At 42.0% G+C, this 15726-nt stretch overlaps 1 protein-coding gene across 1 annotated transcript in view; it reads left to right on the top strand.

The window, feature by feature from the left end:
* The first annotated feature begins 6037 nt into the window (after positions 1 to 6037).
* The window catches only part of LOC121582728 (SHC-transforming protein 3-like), a 97562-nt gene continuing 87873 nt past the window's right edge, over positions 6038 to 15726 (top strand). Inside the window, exon 1 of the mRNA XM_041898786.2 lies at positions 6038 to 8468. Coding sequence (XP_041754720.1) covers positions 7734 to 8468 — 735 coding nt within the window. The 5' untranslated portion in view covers positions 6038 to 7733. The remainder of the gene's footprint in view (positions 8469 to 15726) is intronic.

Here is a 15726-nt window from a genome sequence, read left to right as displayed (position 1 = left end):
GAATTTCTATCTCTAATACTAAGCTTTGAATAATTCCCAGAGGTTGTAAGACTCTAGTTAATTATGAATTAAACAACTTCTCCAGTCTGCAAGAAATAAGCCATTTTTTATTCATGAGAGCTCTGGCGCTCAAAACACACACAGTCTTTTGATATGCCTTCACACAAAGGAACTTTGCTTCGCCCACCTTTAGGCGGCCTGTGACTTTCCACAGTATAGGTTTCAGCAGTTTCTAAGTTCCCCCTTACTATGGTATGTTGGCCTCCAACAGTTTCTACCCATATTCCCTGTTAGTGGTTTTATTACTACCTTGTAACGCTAACACAGTTTAAACAGTCATACAGTATCGGGGTGGAACAATTTTAGTCATTACCATAAACATACAAATTCATCTATCAATATCATTGATGTCGCTCTTGCTGCTGGTGACTCTCAGATCCACCTATACGCAGACGACACCATTTTGTATACATCTGGCCCTTCATTGGACACTGTGTTAACAAACCTCCAAATGAGCTTCAATGCCATACAACACTCCTTCCGTAGCCTCCAACTGCTCTTAAACGCTAGTAAAACTAAATGCATGCTCTTCAATCGAACGCTGCTTGCACCCGCCCGACCGTCTAGAATCACTACTCTCGGCGGGTCTGACTTTTGTGAACAACTACAAATACCTAGGTGTCTGGTTAGACCGTAAACTCTCCTTCCAGACTTACATTACGCATCTCCAATCCAAAGTTAAATCTAGAATCGGCTTCCTATTTCGCAACAAAGCCTCCTTCACTCATGCTGCCAAACATTCCCTCGTAAAACGGACTATTCTACCGATCCTTGACTTCGGCGATGTCATTTACAAAATAGCCTCCAACACTCTACTCAGCAAATTGGATGTAGTCTATCACAGTGCCATCCGTTTTGTCACCAAAGCCCCATATACAAGCCCCATGTAGCTCAGTTGGTAGAGCATGGCGCTTGCAACGCCAGGGTTGTGGGTTCGATTCCCACGGGGGCCAGTATGAAAAAAAAGTAAAAATATGTATGCACTCACTAACTGTAAGTCGCTCTGGATAAGAGCGTCTGCTAAATGACCAAAATGTAAATATTACCCACCATTGTGACCTGTACACTCTCGTTGGCTGGCCCTCACTACATATTTGTCGCCAAACCCACAGGTTCCAGGTCATCTATAAATCACTGCTAGGCAAATCCCCGGCTTATCTTAGCTCATTGGTCACCATAGCAACACCCACCCATAGTATGCACTCCAGCAGGTATATCTCACTGGTCATCCCCAAAGCCAACACCTCCTTTGGCCGCCACTCCTTCCGGTTCTCTGCTGCTAATGACTGGAACAAACTGCAAAAATCTCTGAAGCTGGAGACTCTTATCTCCCTCACTGACTTTAAGCATCAGTTGTCAGAGCAGCTTACCGATCACTGCACCTGTACACAGCCCATCTGTAATTAGCCCACCCAACTACCTCATCCCCATATTGTTATTTATTTAACTAATTTGCACCCCAGTATCTCTATTTGCACATCATCTTCTGCACATCTATCACTCCAGTGTTAATACTAAATTGTAATTATTTTGCACTATGTGTCACGGATTCTGCCGAGACTGCCCTTCCTTCTGGCTCGGGCAGGCTTCGGCGTTCGTCGTCACCGGAGTACTAGCTGCTGCCGCTCTATGTTATATGTTTCTATGTTCACTTGATTGTTGTCTGTTGTTGCACACCTGTTCCCCATTATGTTAGTTTGTCTGCCTATTTAACCTGTTCACGTCCACTGTTTGGTGTGCGTGTTTATTGGATTGTACAAGTGTCATTTTGTGTGCGGGTTTTGCTCCTCCTTTGTTGTTTGGAGGGTTTTCTTGTATTTCTTTACTACACAGTAAAGTGGTTCTTCATCTCATTCTGTGTCCTGCGCTTGACTCTGGCCTACCGCATTCCACCGACATTCGTGACACTATGGCTTATTTATTGCCTTACCTCCATAACTTACAACATTTGCACACACTGTATATAGATTTTCTATTGTGTTATTGACTGTATGTTTTATCCCATGTGTAACTATGTGTTATTGTTGTTTTTATCGCACTGCTTTGCTTTATCTTGGCCAGGTCGCAGTTGTAAATGAGAACTTGTTCTCAACTGGCCTACCTGGTTAAATGAAGGTGAAATAAATAAAATATCAGTATATATACACCAGTTCTGAAAGGCCCCAGATGGGCACCACCAAGCAAGCGGCACCATGAAGACCAAAGAGCTCTCCGAACAGGTCAGGGACAAAGTTGTGGAGAAGTACAGATCAGGGTTGGGTTATAAAAAAATATCAGAAACTTTGAACATCCTACGGAGCACCATTAAATCCATTATTAAAAAATGGAAAGAATATGGCACCACAACAAACCTGCCAAGAGAGGGCCGCCCACCAAAACTCACGGACCAGGCAAGGAGGGCATTAATCAGAGAGGCAACAAAGAGACCAAAGATAACCTTGAAGTAGCTGCAAAGCTCTACAGTGGAGATTGGTGTATCTGTCCATAGGACCACTTTAAGCCGTACACTCCACAGAGCTGGCCTTTACGGAAGAGTGGCCAGAAAAAAGCCATTGCTTAAAGAAAAAATAAACAAACACGTTTGGTGTTCGCCAAAAGCCATGTGGGAAGAATCCTCAAACATATGCAAGAAGGTACTCTGGTCAGATGAGACTAAAATTGAGCTTTTTGGCCATCAAGGAAAACGCTATGTCTGGCGCAAACCCAACACCTCTCATCACCCCGAGAACACCATGAAGCATTGTGGTGGCAGCATCATGCTGTGGGGATGTTTTTCATCGGCAGGAACTGGGAAACTGGTCAGAATTGAAGGAATGATGGATGGTGCTAAATACAGGGAAATTCTTGAGGGAAACCTGTTTCAGTCTTCCAGAGATTTGAGACTGGGACGGAGGTTCACCATCCAGCAGGACAATGACCCTAAGCATACTGCTAAAGCAACATTCGAGTGGTTTAAGGGGAAACTTTTAAATATCTTGGAATGGCCTAGTCAAAGCCCAGACCTCAATCCAATTGAGAATCTGTGGTATGACTTAAAGATTGCTGTACACCAGCGTAACCCATCCAACTTGAAGGAGCTGGAGCAGTTTTGCCTTGAAGAATGGGCAAAAATCCCAGTGGCTAGATATGCCAAGCTTATAGAGATACCACAAGAGACTTGCAGCTGTAATTGCTGCAAAAGGTGGCTCTACAAAGTATTGACTTTGGGGGGGTGAATAGTTATGCACGCTCAAGTTTTTCTGTTTTTTTGTCTTATTTCTTGTTTGTTTCACAATAAAAAAGATTTTGCATCTTCAAAGTGATAGGCATGTTGTGTAAATCAAATGATACAAACCCCCCAAAAATCCATTTTAATTCCATGTTGTAAGGCAACAAAATAGGAAAAATGCCAAGGGGGGTGAATACTTTCGCAAGCCACTGTAGGGATTTGAACTTCTGGTTTTACTTAATTCTCCGTACTGGCCAGTGATTATAACGGCGATTCTGATCCAAGCATACATTTATACATTGTGCCCCTGGCCTGAGAGGATGGATGTTCAATATGTAGCTAGATGTAGTAGGCTAATGTTAACTAGCTAGCTTGCTCATCGTTGCCCATGAAAGGAAGTTAGGCTAGCGAGCAAGCATGTTAGCCAGGTAGCCATGCAACCAAAAACTAAAAGTGTGTACTGTATGACAAAGTCATGAAAGAGAGGATGGCATTGGCGTTTTTGGGTGAATCAACATGTTGTTTTTTCTACTTGCACGCATGCACGCACACACAGAAATCAGTACGATGGACAGCCATAACCACACCCATCGCTATGGGCGGGCCATAGGGGGCCGGGCCCGCCCCCAAAAATGCTTGTGCCGCCCCCCCCACTTGAGGGAATTTATTATTAAATATACGTACTGTAGGCTAATAATAATTGTGCCCTGCCCTCCCGTGCATTTCATATGCCTCCCTTAAGACTGAGGTCTGGCGACGGGTCTGGCCATAACATATTTAGCTTATGTTGATTGGACTAAATTGTTCTTGTTATCTTAGTGATCTTAGTTGTATCTTAGTTGAAATGGTTGCTGGAAAAGTGGAGGCAGCTCCTGTTTTCTTTGCGACTTGCAGTAACTCTCTGTGGTTCTAAATCAATAGTTGTTTAGTGGTCCGAAAATGTCGGAAACATTAACTTGCTTGACCATGCTGTAGTAGGTAATGTAACTGTTTGTTTGTGGACTTCACCGGACAGGTGTTGCTCTCCGGTGTTGTGATGAAACAAAGGTGTGGTTGAATTTATTCTGCCACTGTGTCTTCTTATTGTTTCGACTTTAGGCCTATATATCACGGTCGCAAGGCATATGAACTAACAGGTTATAGAGCAAACAATGCTATTATCACAACACATAGGTTGTAATATGGCTTTTTTTCCTGGCTTGGCTTCCTCAGTGATTTTACACAATCACCACTACTGCCTTTCAAAGCTCTTTCCTTGTTGCACCAATCCTGGCAGTATTGGTGTTGTTGGCCTCCCCCTCTGCACAACATTTAACTTCTCGTTGAAAGTTGTTCTTGAAAAGGACGATGCTAACAAATTAACCAACACATCCTCCTCGATAACACCTGCTGACTTTGTACTGGTACCCCCTGTATATAGCCTCTTTATTGTTATTATTATTCTTATTATTTTTTTCATCGAATTATTTTTTGTAAAAAAAAAATTGCAAATATTTTCTTACTTAAAAAAAAAAGTTAAGTAAGCATTTCACCTGTTGTATTCGGCGCATGTGACAAATAAAATGTGATTTGATCATTTGATTTGATTTACAGCCACCACCATTAACACACACTACAACAAAAGCATGGGAAAACTAGGCTACTGCTTACTATTGGCTTTCAGGCCCTCTAGGTTTCCCATTGCTATCTGTAAATTAAAGGAAGGAAATAGATTAATTTGGGTCTTTAACATATGATGAGGTGAGTTTCATAGACCAATGTGTAACTGTTGTGAGTGAATGCATAAATATCTGTAATACAGATAGACCTGCTCAAATATGGCACCGATTTAACTGTATCCAACTATTTATGTTAAAGAAAATTGAATAAACTTGCAGTCCACATAATACAGTAGGTGGCTGAATACCAACAAATGTGTGACAAAATCTGCCAGCTCCCTTAATGTAATATTTGAAATTAATATAGTATAAAATTAAGGAATTGTTATTATTTTTTTTACATTTTGCAGCAGTTGTCGTTTGACATACATTATTAACCGAATGTGTAGATGACCACCACCATTCATATAAATCATCACAAAAAGGGGGGAGGTGTTACATATTCATTTGTAAAAATGTATTTTTCCTATTTCCCCTTATTTTCTTAATTATTATCACACAATGTATGTAGATGTGATATATATCTCATCGTCATGTATCTCACGGTTCAAATGTTGTTTTATAGCATTATAAGATCCGGAAGAATCGGCACCTGCGTTCGGAATGGATTCTTCCACTATTCTGCAAGCCTCTCTTGAATGAGTCATCCAGCTCTTCTATTATTGGATAAGACCATTCCATCCTAAGGGACTGCCTTCCTTGCAGAGTGATGCAGAAAGGCCTTGCTCCATTCACAGAAACATTGGTATGCAAGCCTAGCTATTTACATAGAGACTAATATTCGCCTTCCTTCATCGTTCTTTTACAAGCGTCTTTTTTTTCTTTCTTTTTTTTCCTCTGATTCGAGAGACAGGGGGTTTCTTTCTTCCCTCCTTCCTTTTGTATTTCCCTTTGTTTCTAAGGAGAAAGCAAACGTGATTTCCTTTTTTTCTGTATTTGCTAGGCTAGAGAGAGAGAGAGAGAGTGAGAGGAGGGAGAGAGAGAGGGGAGAGAGAGAAGGGAGAGAGAGAGAAGGGAGAGAGAGAGGAGGGAGAGAGAGAGGGGGGGAAAGAGAGAGAGAGCAAGAGAGAGGGGGGAGGGAGAGAGAAAGAGAGAGGGGGAGAGAGAGAGATGTTGGGAGGGACTGCAGTGCGAAATCTTCAGCAGCATGATGAGAGAGAACGGAAGCTTCTGAATGACTGTCAGTCTTCTGCTTGTGGTTGTCGCTCCTGTGGACATTTTACATGAATGGTTTTTGGCTTCATGTACACTGCTGATCTTGACTGCTGATCCATAGACTCCTTGCCTTGCTGTTTGGATTGAAACTGTGTCTTGTGTTTCTGTTCTGCGCTAAGTCTGTGTTATCTGTTTAAATGTGAAAACGTGTTTTTATTATGTTTATTAATTTCACTGAGATAATTCAGGACAAGCATATTGTTCACAGAGGTGTAGTATTATTTTACTGATCTTTGGTCTCTATGTAGATAGAATAGTGATGATGCACATTCAACAGAGGAAGTAAAAGATCTGTTCTATATTGTTCCATCTGTTTGAATTATAGATTATCAGGACTTGTACTGATACATTTAAATACAAAAATGTCTTATTTAGATCCGTTTTAATACAAGATTAGGGGCTATATTTTTGTTTGTTGAAAAAAATGTTGTCCATCTCATGCATGTCATCATGATCGTAAAATATGATCTTTACCTTTATGACGTTATAGAATATATGTATTGATCTCCTTGTCTGTATCATTGCCTTTTTTATACGCTCCTAATAGAACAGCATGTTAATGTAACATTCAACTTGTATGTTTGGTTTCAAATACAGATACCAGTAAGAATGTCTTATTATGCTGATGTACTGTACACATGGAATAGAGTAGACTCATTGCCAACAGCATGCCTATCACAAATGTAATTTATTTCCTATTTATTTGTCATCACCAGTCATCAGTAGGCTATATTCAGCATCAATTACTTAGAGTTTCCCTTTACAGGAAGATAACCTCTTTTAATCACAGTCTGTAGATGAGTATGTTTTAAACAGATGATGAGAGAAGGGAGTGTGAAGTGAGGCAAGCTAATGGTGTGACCGCATAACCATTTATTACCTTTTATCATCAGGCTATATATTATCCTGTGATTCTCTTTCCTTTTTGCCCACAACCAACAGATTAAAATAGAAAAGCATTCCTGCGGTGAAGAGGAAATATCCGTCTGGGAAATTTGAGAATTGATTGGTTCTAGTTTGCTGTAAGTGGGAGGATTTTTATTTTTTTTATTTTACAGGAAGTGATTTTCAGTGTTCAGTGAGCCTTTTGTTGAGAAGGTCTCCTCAGATCTATGAGTCATGCTTTTGCTGTGAGCCGGTAGGCAACAGTGAGAGGAGAGTAGCAACACTATATCGCTATATCCTACTCTACCACATCCCCCTCTCTCTCTCTCTGGATCTCTGAATCGTTGGAACCAAGCAACTAAGCATTCTGGAAGCCTCTGGAACCTTTTTTTTCCTTTCCTCCATGTTCTATTTCCATGGATTGTGTTCTTCTTTTCTGTTTCTATTCTACCAACGGATTGGATCATTGCAGTGTTGGATTTTCCTAACAGCAACCTCAGCCTGGGCATCAACAACAGTAGTTGTAACCCAGCTATGTAACCTTCTCAGCAGCAGAGAAAATTGCAGTCAACCATCGTACAGGGCCTGCTGTGATTGCTATAAGGCTTTTGCTATGTTTAAGGAGAGGAGGATCATTGACTTGTTGGCACTACATCTGCCAGTACGTTTGTAAGGCAGAGGAGGGTGCAGAGACAGAGAAGAGGGGCATGCTTCACCGTACCAAATACAACCGATTCAGGAATGAGTCAGTGACGTCCGTCGATGGTCTTCTCCACGGCCTCACCATGAACCCCAAAGTCTCGGCAGCCCCTGCGTCCTCCGCCGAGCCCCCGTACACCCCTCCAGCGGCGCCATGCGAGGGCGGCGTGCCCCACCACCACAACCCTGCCGCTGACCCCTCGGACGATGGAGCCACCACCCTGTGCACCCTCATCAACAAGGTGTCCAACCTGAAATTCACCAACTCAGGTTCCAGCCTTTTGGGTATCAAGAGCTTCCCCTCCCACGTCAAAGACCTGGCCGTCTCCAAGCTGCAGGGGGGTGGAGGGTCCGGTGGGGGCTCCGGCGGTGGATCCGGGGGCTCCAGCTGCAGTGGTAGCGGCCCTGGCTCCAGTGTTCCATCAGCAGCCTCCGGTGGTGGTAGCGGTGGTGGCGGTAATGGCCCCTCCTGTGGCTCAGCGTCCAGCGTCCTCCATCACCACCCCTGCTCCCATTCCTCCCAGCAGGAGCCAGGCAACATTAGCCGCGCAGGGGGAAAGAAGGGCAGCAAGCTGGGGCTGGAGGAGAGGGAGGCGCAGCAGGGACATGGAGGAGAGGACTGGGGGCCTAGTGGCGGAGGAGGAGGTAACAGCAGCAGTGGACTGGTGAATAAACCCTGTTCCAGAGGATGGCTGCATTCCAGTGAGAAGATCTCTGGACCTGGAGTGACGTACATTGTAAAGGTTGGTGTTGGTCTCTCGCACTGCAGTCCATCATCTCTCTTTCTCTCTCTCTGTCTTTTCCCTTTTAATGTGATGAGAAAGACCATAAAGTAATCATAAAATAATTCTGGCAAACAGAGAAGGTCACCTTTGATGCCATAACAAAAGGCCATCTAACATGCATCCACTGTCCGGATGCTTTTATGTTTATTAACCTTCATCCTTAACTTTTACATTTTCTCTTCCTTGCCTTGTGTGAGCATTTTCTGCAGGTAGCTTAGTGGTTAAGAGCGTTGTGCCAGTAACCGAAAGGTTGCTGGTTCTAAACCCCGAGCCGACTAGGTGAAAAATCTGTCGATGTGCCCTTGAGCAAGGCACTTAACCCTAATTGCTCCTGTAAGTCGCTCTGGATAAGAGCGTCTGCTAAATGACTAAAATGTAAATGTAATATTATTTGGCACAAGTTAGGTTACAACATGTTTGTCTGTATGTATTGTATATGTGAAGCCTGATGGCTGCTGTGGCTCTAGCTAGCAATACCAGGAAATGAGAATCAGACAGGCAGCACAATGCTTGTCCACATCTACTCTTCTCAGACCATATTAGTATACCTCCACAAGTGTATTTAATCACCAAGCCAGAGCGTACGCTATTTAGGCAATACAGATTTGCACAAAATTTAACCAAATGTAGGCTATCATTGTAAGTAACAGATTAAGAAAATGAATGGAGGAAATATTAATGAAAAGGCCCTGTACAATTTGTGATTGGAACAAATAGAACCCACAACAGAATCCGCAGATTATTTTCAGTACAATGAATAGCAATGATGATCACTGGGAGCCTATAAAACCCTTTCTCATGTACATACCCAGCTAACAGGGGACGTCCTAAGGACATTAGGCGATGTTCATGTTAGGTCTCTTTAAGGCAGGGGTGTCAAACTTATTCTATGGAGGGCCTAGTGTCTGTGGGTTTTTGTTTTTTCCTTTCAATTAAGACCTAGACAACCAGGTGAGGGGAGTTTTTTTACTAATTAGTGACCTTAATTAATCAATCAAGTACAATGGAAGAGCAAAAACCCACAGACACTCTGCCCTCCGTGGAATGAGTGTGACATGTTCCGCTGGATTTCTAAAAACTTTTCATTGATTGATTGCACTGGTGCATGGATTGTTTGAACACACCGACATTGAGATTTGAAACGCCGACTCACAAAGGAGAACGCCAACGGAGTCGAAGGCAAGACATGAGAAGACAACCGGTGGGTGTATCTTTTTCATTCTCTATTGCATATGCCTAAATTTGGAACAGCATTGGGCTGTACGTTGCATTGGTTTACTACTGTTATGGGTTGTTGCAAGTGAATACCGGGGATGGTTGTGTCTAATGTATTTTGGCGCGTTGGGCGTTCGGTTGTCTGATTAATCAGGCTGTAATACACAATTAATTGGTATATACAGCCTGAAACTAATGCCTGCAAAATCATGTAAAATGTTCCTTACAAGCCAGAATGTTTAATAAAATTGTAAATTACTCTACCGGTTATCTGTGAGGTTTGTCCTTCAGCTGCTCAAAATTCGAGACAAAATATACACAGGAAAGTGTTGTTTACCTGATGATTTTTTTGAGCAGATTTTCACCACTCCAGTCCTCAAGTACATAGGACAGTACACATTTTCTATGTAGCCCTGGACAAAAGTTGAATCAGGTGTGCTTGTCCAGGGTTACAATAAAAATGTATACTGTTGGGGGTACTCGAGGACGAGGGTTGGGAAGCACTGTTTTAAAAGTTAGTTATAAATTTGATTTTTCTCTCATCAATAGCTATTTAACCAAGCATGCCACGACAATGAAAATGGTATATTCTGAATCAGGGGAGGATGGAGAACAATCAGCACCTTTTTTTGGTGTGAATTCTAGATTTTCTTGAAGATTGAAATCAAAATGAAAATTAATAATAAAATAAAAAAGTTGTTGATTGTTCTCCATCCTCCCCTGATTCAGAATATACCTAGCATATCTCTAAAATATCAGGTAAACAATACTTTCCTGTGGATATTTTGTCTCAGATTTCGAGCAGCTGAAGGACATATCACACAGACAACTGGTAGAGTAAGTTTACATTTAATTTTATTCAACATTCTGGCTTATAAGGAACATTTACACGATTTTGCTGGCATTAGTTTCAAGCTGTATGCACCAATTAATTGTGTATTACAGGCTGATTAATCAGACTAGTTCTGGAAGTGATTCATTTGAAGTGGAAATTGAAATAGATATGGATAAGCAAAATTATATTTTTGCTAATGATGCTGTTGTGTCTGCTACTAATTATGCAGCTGCTCAAGATTCTGAAAAAATGAATGGTAAAGATGAGTCAGAGTTTGAAATGGATCATGTGAATTAAAAGGCCCATTAAAAGGGTAACTCTCAATTTCAGCCTTTGCCCAACCCTTAAAAAAAAATGCATTCAGGTGAGAAGTTGTGGGTGGGGGAATTGTTCATAAATATTCATTTTGGGGGTGGGTAAACGTAGTTGTACCTGATCCCAACACTTTATCACCAAAGCAAACTTACCAGAAGTCCACTGGCACGCTCTAATAATAAAATGATGTGCATCGCAAATACAGTGTATTCGGAAAGCATTCAAACCCCTCAACTTTTTCCAAATTTTGTTACGTTACAGCCTTATTCTAAAATGGATTAAATTGTTTTTGCTTTTTCATAGTTTTTTCCCGCACAATTATAAATAAAATAAAACGGAAACATCTCATTTACATAAGTATTCAGACCCTTTACTCAGTACTTTGTTGAAGCACCTTTGGCAGTGATTACAGCCTTGAGTCTTCTTGGGTATGACGCTACAAGCTTGGCACACCTGTATTTGGGGTGTTTCTCCCATTCTTCTCTGCAGATCCTCTCAAGCTCTGTCAGGTCGGATGAGGAGTGTCGCTGCACAGCTATTTTCAGGTCTCTCCAGAGATGTTCGATCGGGTTCAAGTCAAGTTTCTGGCTCAGCCACTCAAGGACATTCAGAGACTTGTCCCGAAGCCACTCCTGCGTTGTCTTGGCTGTGTGCTTATGGTCGTTGTCCTGTTGGAAGGTAAAACTTTGCCCCAGTCTGAGGTCCTGAGCACTCTGGAGCAGGTTTTCATCAATGATCTCTCTGTACTTTGCTCCGTTCATCTTTCCCTCGATCCTGACTAGTCTCCCAGTCCCTGCCGCTGAAAAACATCCCCACAGCATGATGCTGCCACCACCATGCTTCACCGTAGGGATGGTGGCAGGTTTCCTCCTGACATGACACTTGGCATTCAGGCCAAAGAGTTCAATCTTGGTTTCATCAGACCAGAGAATCTTGTTTCTCATGGTCTGAGAGTCCTTTAGGTGGCTTTTGGCAAACTCCAAGAGGGCTGTCATGTGCCTTTTACTGACGAGTGGCTTCCTTCTGGCCACTCTACCATAAAGGCCTGATTGGTTGAGTGCTGCAGAGATGGACGTCCTTCTGGAAGGTTCTCCCATCTCTACAGAGGACCTCTGGAGCTCTGTCAGAGTGACCATCGGGTTCTTGGTCACTTCCCTGACCAAGGACCTTCTCCGATTGCTCAGTTTGGCCGGGCAGCCAGTACTAGGAAGAGTCTTGGTGGTTCCAAACTTCTTCCATTTAAGAATGATGGAGGCCACTGTGTTCTTGGGGACCTTCAATGCAGCAGAAATGTTTTGGTATGCTTCTCCTGATCTGTGCCTCGACACAATCCTGTCTCTGAGCTCTACGGACAATTCCTTCGACCTCATGGCTTGGTTTTTGCTCTGACATGCACTGTCAACTGTGGGACCTTATATAGGCAGGTGTGTGCCTTTCCAAATAATGTCCAATCAATTGAATTTACCACAGGTGGACTCCAATCAAGTTGTAGAAACATCTCAAGGATGATCAATGGAAACCGGATGCACCTGAGCTCAATTTCGAGTCTCATAACAAAGGGTCTGAATAGTTATGTAAAAAAGGTATCTGTTTTTTATTTTAATACATTTGCAAAAATGTCAAAAAACCTGTTTTCACTTTGCCATTATGGGGTATTGTGTGTAGATTGATGAGGGATTATTTAAAAAAAAATCCATTTTAGAAGAACGCTGTAACGTAACAAAATGTGGAAAAAGTGAAGGGGTTCGAATACTTCCCGAATTCATTGTATGCATTTCTGTGTAGTACAGGTCAGGGACCCATGATGTAATTCCTTTACCGTAATTCCGTTACCGGGTGTAAATCCACTTCACTTACTGTAGTTCAATAACCCAAAAATGTTTTTGCAAACTCAAGGTGCCATGTCGTAGCTGACACCCCATTCTTTCTGCAGACATCTTTGAATCTTAATTCAGATATGTAAGAGCTTTTGTAAAATGTGGTCGCTTAAAAACGTGATGGAGATTTGTATGTAATTCCGTTACTAAAATGTGCATCTGTACAGTCCTTATTCATAGAATTGTGTGGTTTGTTAAACTTTGAAATCATTGTTTTTTTGTACATTTTTAAGTGAAAAAATGGTGTAAAGGACGGCTCTCTTGCAGTGTGTGTAGTTTAAAGCATCCTATCATTCTTCACATTGCCTGCAAAGACAAAGAGTCAGCAAGAAGAGTCAGTGAGTAACGCTCTCATCTCCATGCAAGCATGTGGTCTTATAGGGGCCGGAGAAGAAGTGTGCTCTTTCTATTGCACCAGTACAGTTGAAGTAAAAAAAAAAGAAAAAAAAGAAAAGAGAGACAAGATTGTACAGATCTATCCGTTCTTAGACTCTGGGAGTTCCGGCACTTTCTGCACATCTGATGAAGCAGCTGGATCAAAGGGGGTGAAGAACCAACATACTTCTACGCACGATGGGCCATGAAGATACTGTAAGGAGTCAAGTACTCACAGGATTGGAGGATAACCACTTCCTAGAACTCCCTGAGGTGTTTCTAAACTCAACATGCCCACACAGGAAGACTTTGCCGTACTTGGATGGTGTCCAGATCCATTTACATTTAAGTCATTTAGCAGACACTCTTATCCAGAGCGACTTACAGTTAGTGAATACATATATATATTTTTTACACTTTTACACGTATGCTATGATGCAGGTAAAGTTTTGTCTCGCACACCTGCCGCTGCCGCACGAGCGCAGACACACTTCCCCAAGCTCTTGGACAGTGCTGGTAAAAGAAAAGCTAGCTAGCTGATGGATGCTTACAATGTTCTTCCCCAAAAACATAGCAAAATGACATAATCTGTTTCAGTAGCTATAGTTAGCTAGCTAACTATCTAGCTAGGTGTCATCATCTAAAATACCCCTAATTTATAAGATAGTTCTTATTTGATTAATGATGGTTGGACCCACCTATGTAAAGCTAGCCACAATAAGGAATAGCCAGATTAGTGGAATTTGCGGTTTGCCTTCAAAATAAAATATTTAGATTTTAGTCATTTAGCAGACACTCTTATCCAGAGCGACTTACAGTTAGTGAGTGCATACATTTCCATACTTTTTTCATACTGGCCCCCCGTGGGAAATGAACCCACAACCCTGGCGTTGCAAGCACCATGCTCTACAAACTGAGCTACACGGGGCCCATCTAGCAAGAGTGGAATGTATCAGTCTTGCTATGTTGCTGCTGTTACCTGCTGCTGCAGCACATGTCATGACAGAGTTTGCAAAACAATCGGCACCCCATTGATACAAATAATGATGATATACTGTAGTTCTGTCAGTAAGCCTACTTTGCAGTTTGCATTTATTGAGAACATTTTTCAGTCTACCCAAAAGATGCCGGTTATCATTAGCATCGCTAACTGGCTACATACGGACTCATAGACAAATGAATGCCCTAAACAGACAGGGGCAATATTGCTGGAAATTAATTGGCAGATAATGTGTTACGTTTGGCTTTTTAAGCCAATAGTGGCTAACCAGGGGTGGGATAATGTCAATGTGGCTTTGATTGGATAGTAGCCGGGAGCTTTATGTTTATGACAGTTTGCGATGGAACACAGGAAAAAAAAACATGTACATTCAGAATTGATTGGTGTGCTACTCATAGGTGGGCTGGTAGCTACTGGTACCTCACAATTCGACCTGTTGGAGACCCCTGATGTAGAGATTATCCAGACTCCAGAGCAATATATACAGATCTAGGGTTTACTACCATCTGAGCGATGCCTCTGTCGGTGAGGATGTAGTATGCGTGGATCAGCCCGTAGAGCATCTCTGCTGCCTGCTCAGGTCACTCTGGTTGGTGTTGTCCTCTAGCTCTTCATCTGGCTCCAGGTCCAGGATCATGTCGAGGGCCTGGCGGTAGTGAGGCACCTGCTCATTGAAAGTGATACAAATTAATACAAATAGTGGAATCATGCCATAATGGAATAGATCATGCTAAATGAGGTTGGAATGATGTTATATAAATTAACACATTTGTTAATTTGACAAAAGTCTGTTGAAATTGTATTAGACTTTAGAATTGCATTGGGGGCATACTTATTTCACTGTACAGCCTTACCTATGGATTGTGGATCAATGACATAGGGTATCAGTCTACATTTACATTTACATTTAAGTCATTTAGCAGACGCTCTTATCCAGAGCGACTTACAAATTGGTGCATTCAATTTAGGATAGCCAGTGGGACAACCACCTCTTTTTTTGTTCTTTTTTTTTTGTGGGTGTCACAGAGTAGACTGATACCCCATTTCATTGCTTCACATTCCAACACTTCAACCTTGTTTAACATTATCTAGTCTAAATATGGTATGATTCCACCAATTGTAACCTTCTGCGTCACGTTCAAAGAGGGACTTTTATTTTGAAGGCGAACCGCAAATTCCACGTGTGGCTAATCCTTATTGTAGCTAGCTTCACAACACATAACCCGGTCCAGTCAAGCCTCCCTAGCCAGATGAAGCTAGCTGGCTGCTTATAACGTTAGCTTTGGACAACAGGGTTAAGTAGCTGGCTAGCTAGTTATTTTCATGAACTGAAGTTCGATTTCAATAGGAGAACAACAAGTGTCTACCTAAATCATTGCTAAGAATATTGAAAATGACAGCAGTTGCTACTGTTCACTGTTTTCAGGCTGGTTTCATTTGTGCTAGCTAGTTACCTAGCTAAAGCTAGCTAGCTAGCTACCCCAGAAGTTGCTAATATCATCTGTAACATCTGTATCAAAGAGATTAGCAAACACTTTTATATCAAATGCTCACATAGACGTTTTCCCAATCGGTCGAACATATAATGCTGCCTTATTA

Source organism: Coregonus clupeaformis, chromosome 15, assembly GCF_020615455.1.
Source record: "Coregonus clupeaformis isolate EN_2021a chromosome 15, ASM2061545v1, whole genome shotgun sequence".
In the NCBI taxonomy this organism is placed as follows: domain Eukaryota; kingdom Metazoa; phylum Chordata; class Actinopteri; order Salmoniformes; family Salmonidae; genus Coregonus; species Coregonus clupeaformis.
The sequence above is the reverse complement of the archived record's forward strand: the minus strand, read 5'-3'. Positions and strand labels throughout refer to the sequence as shown.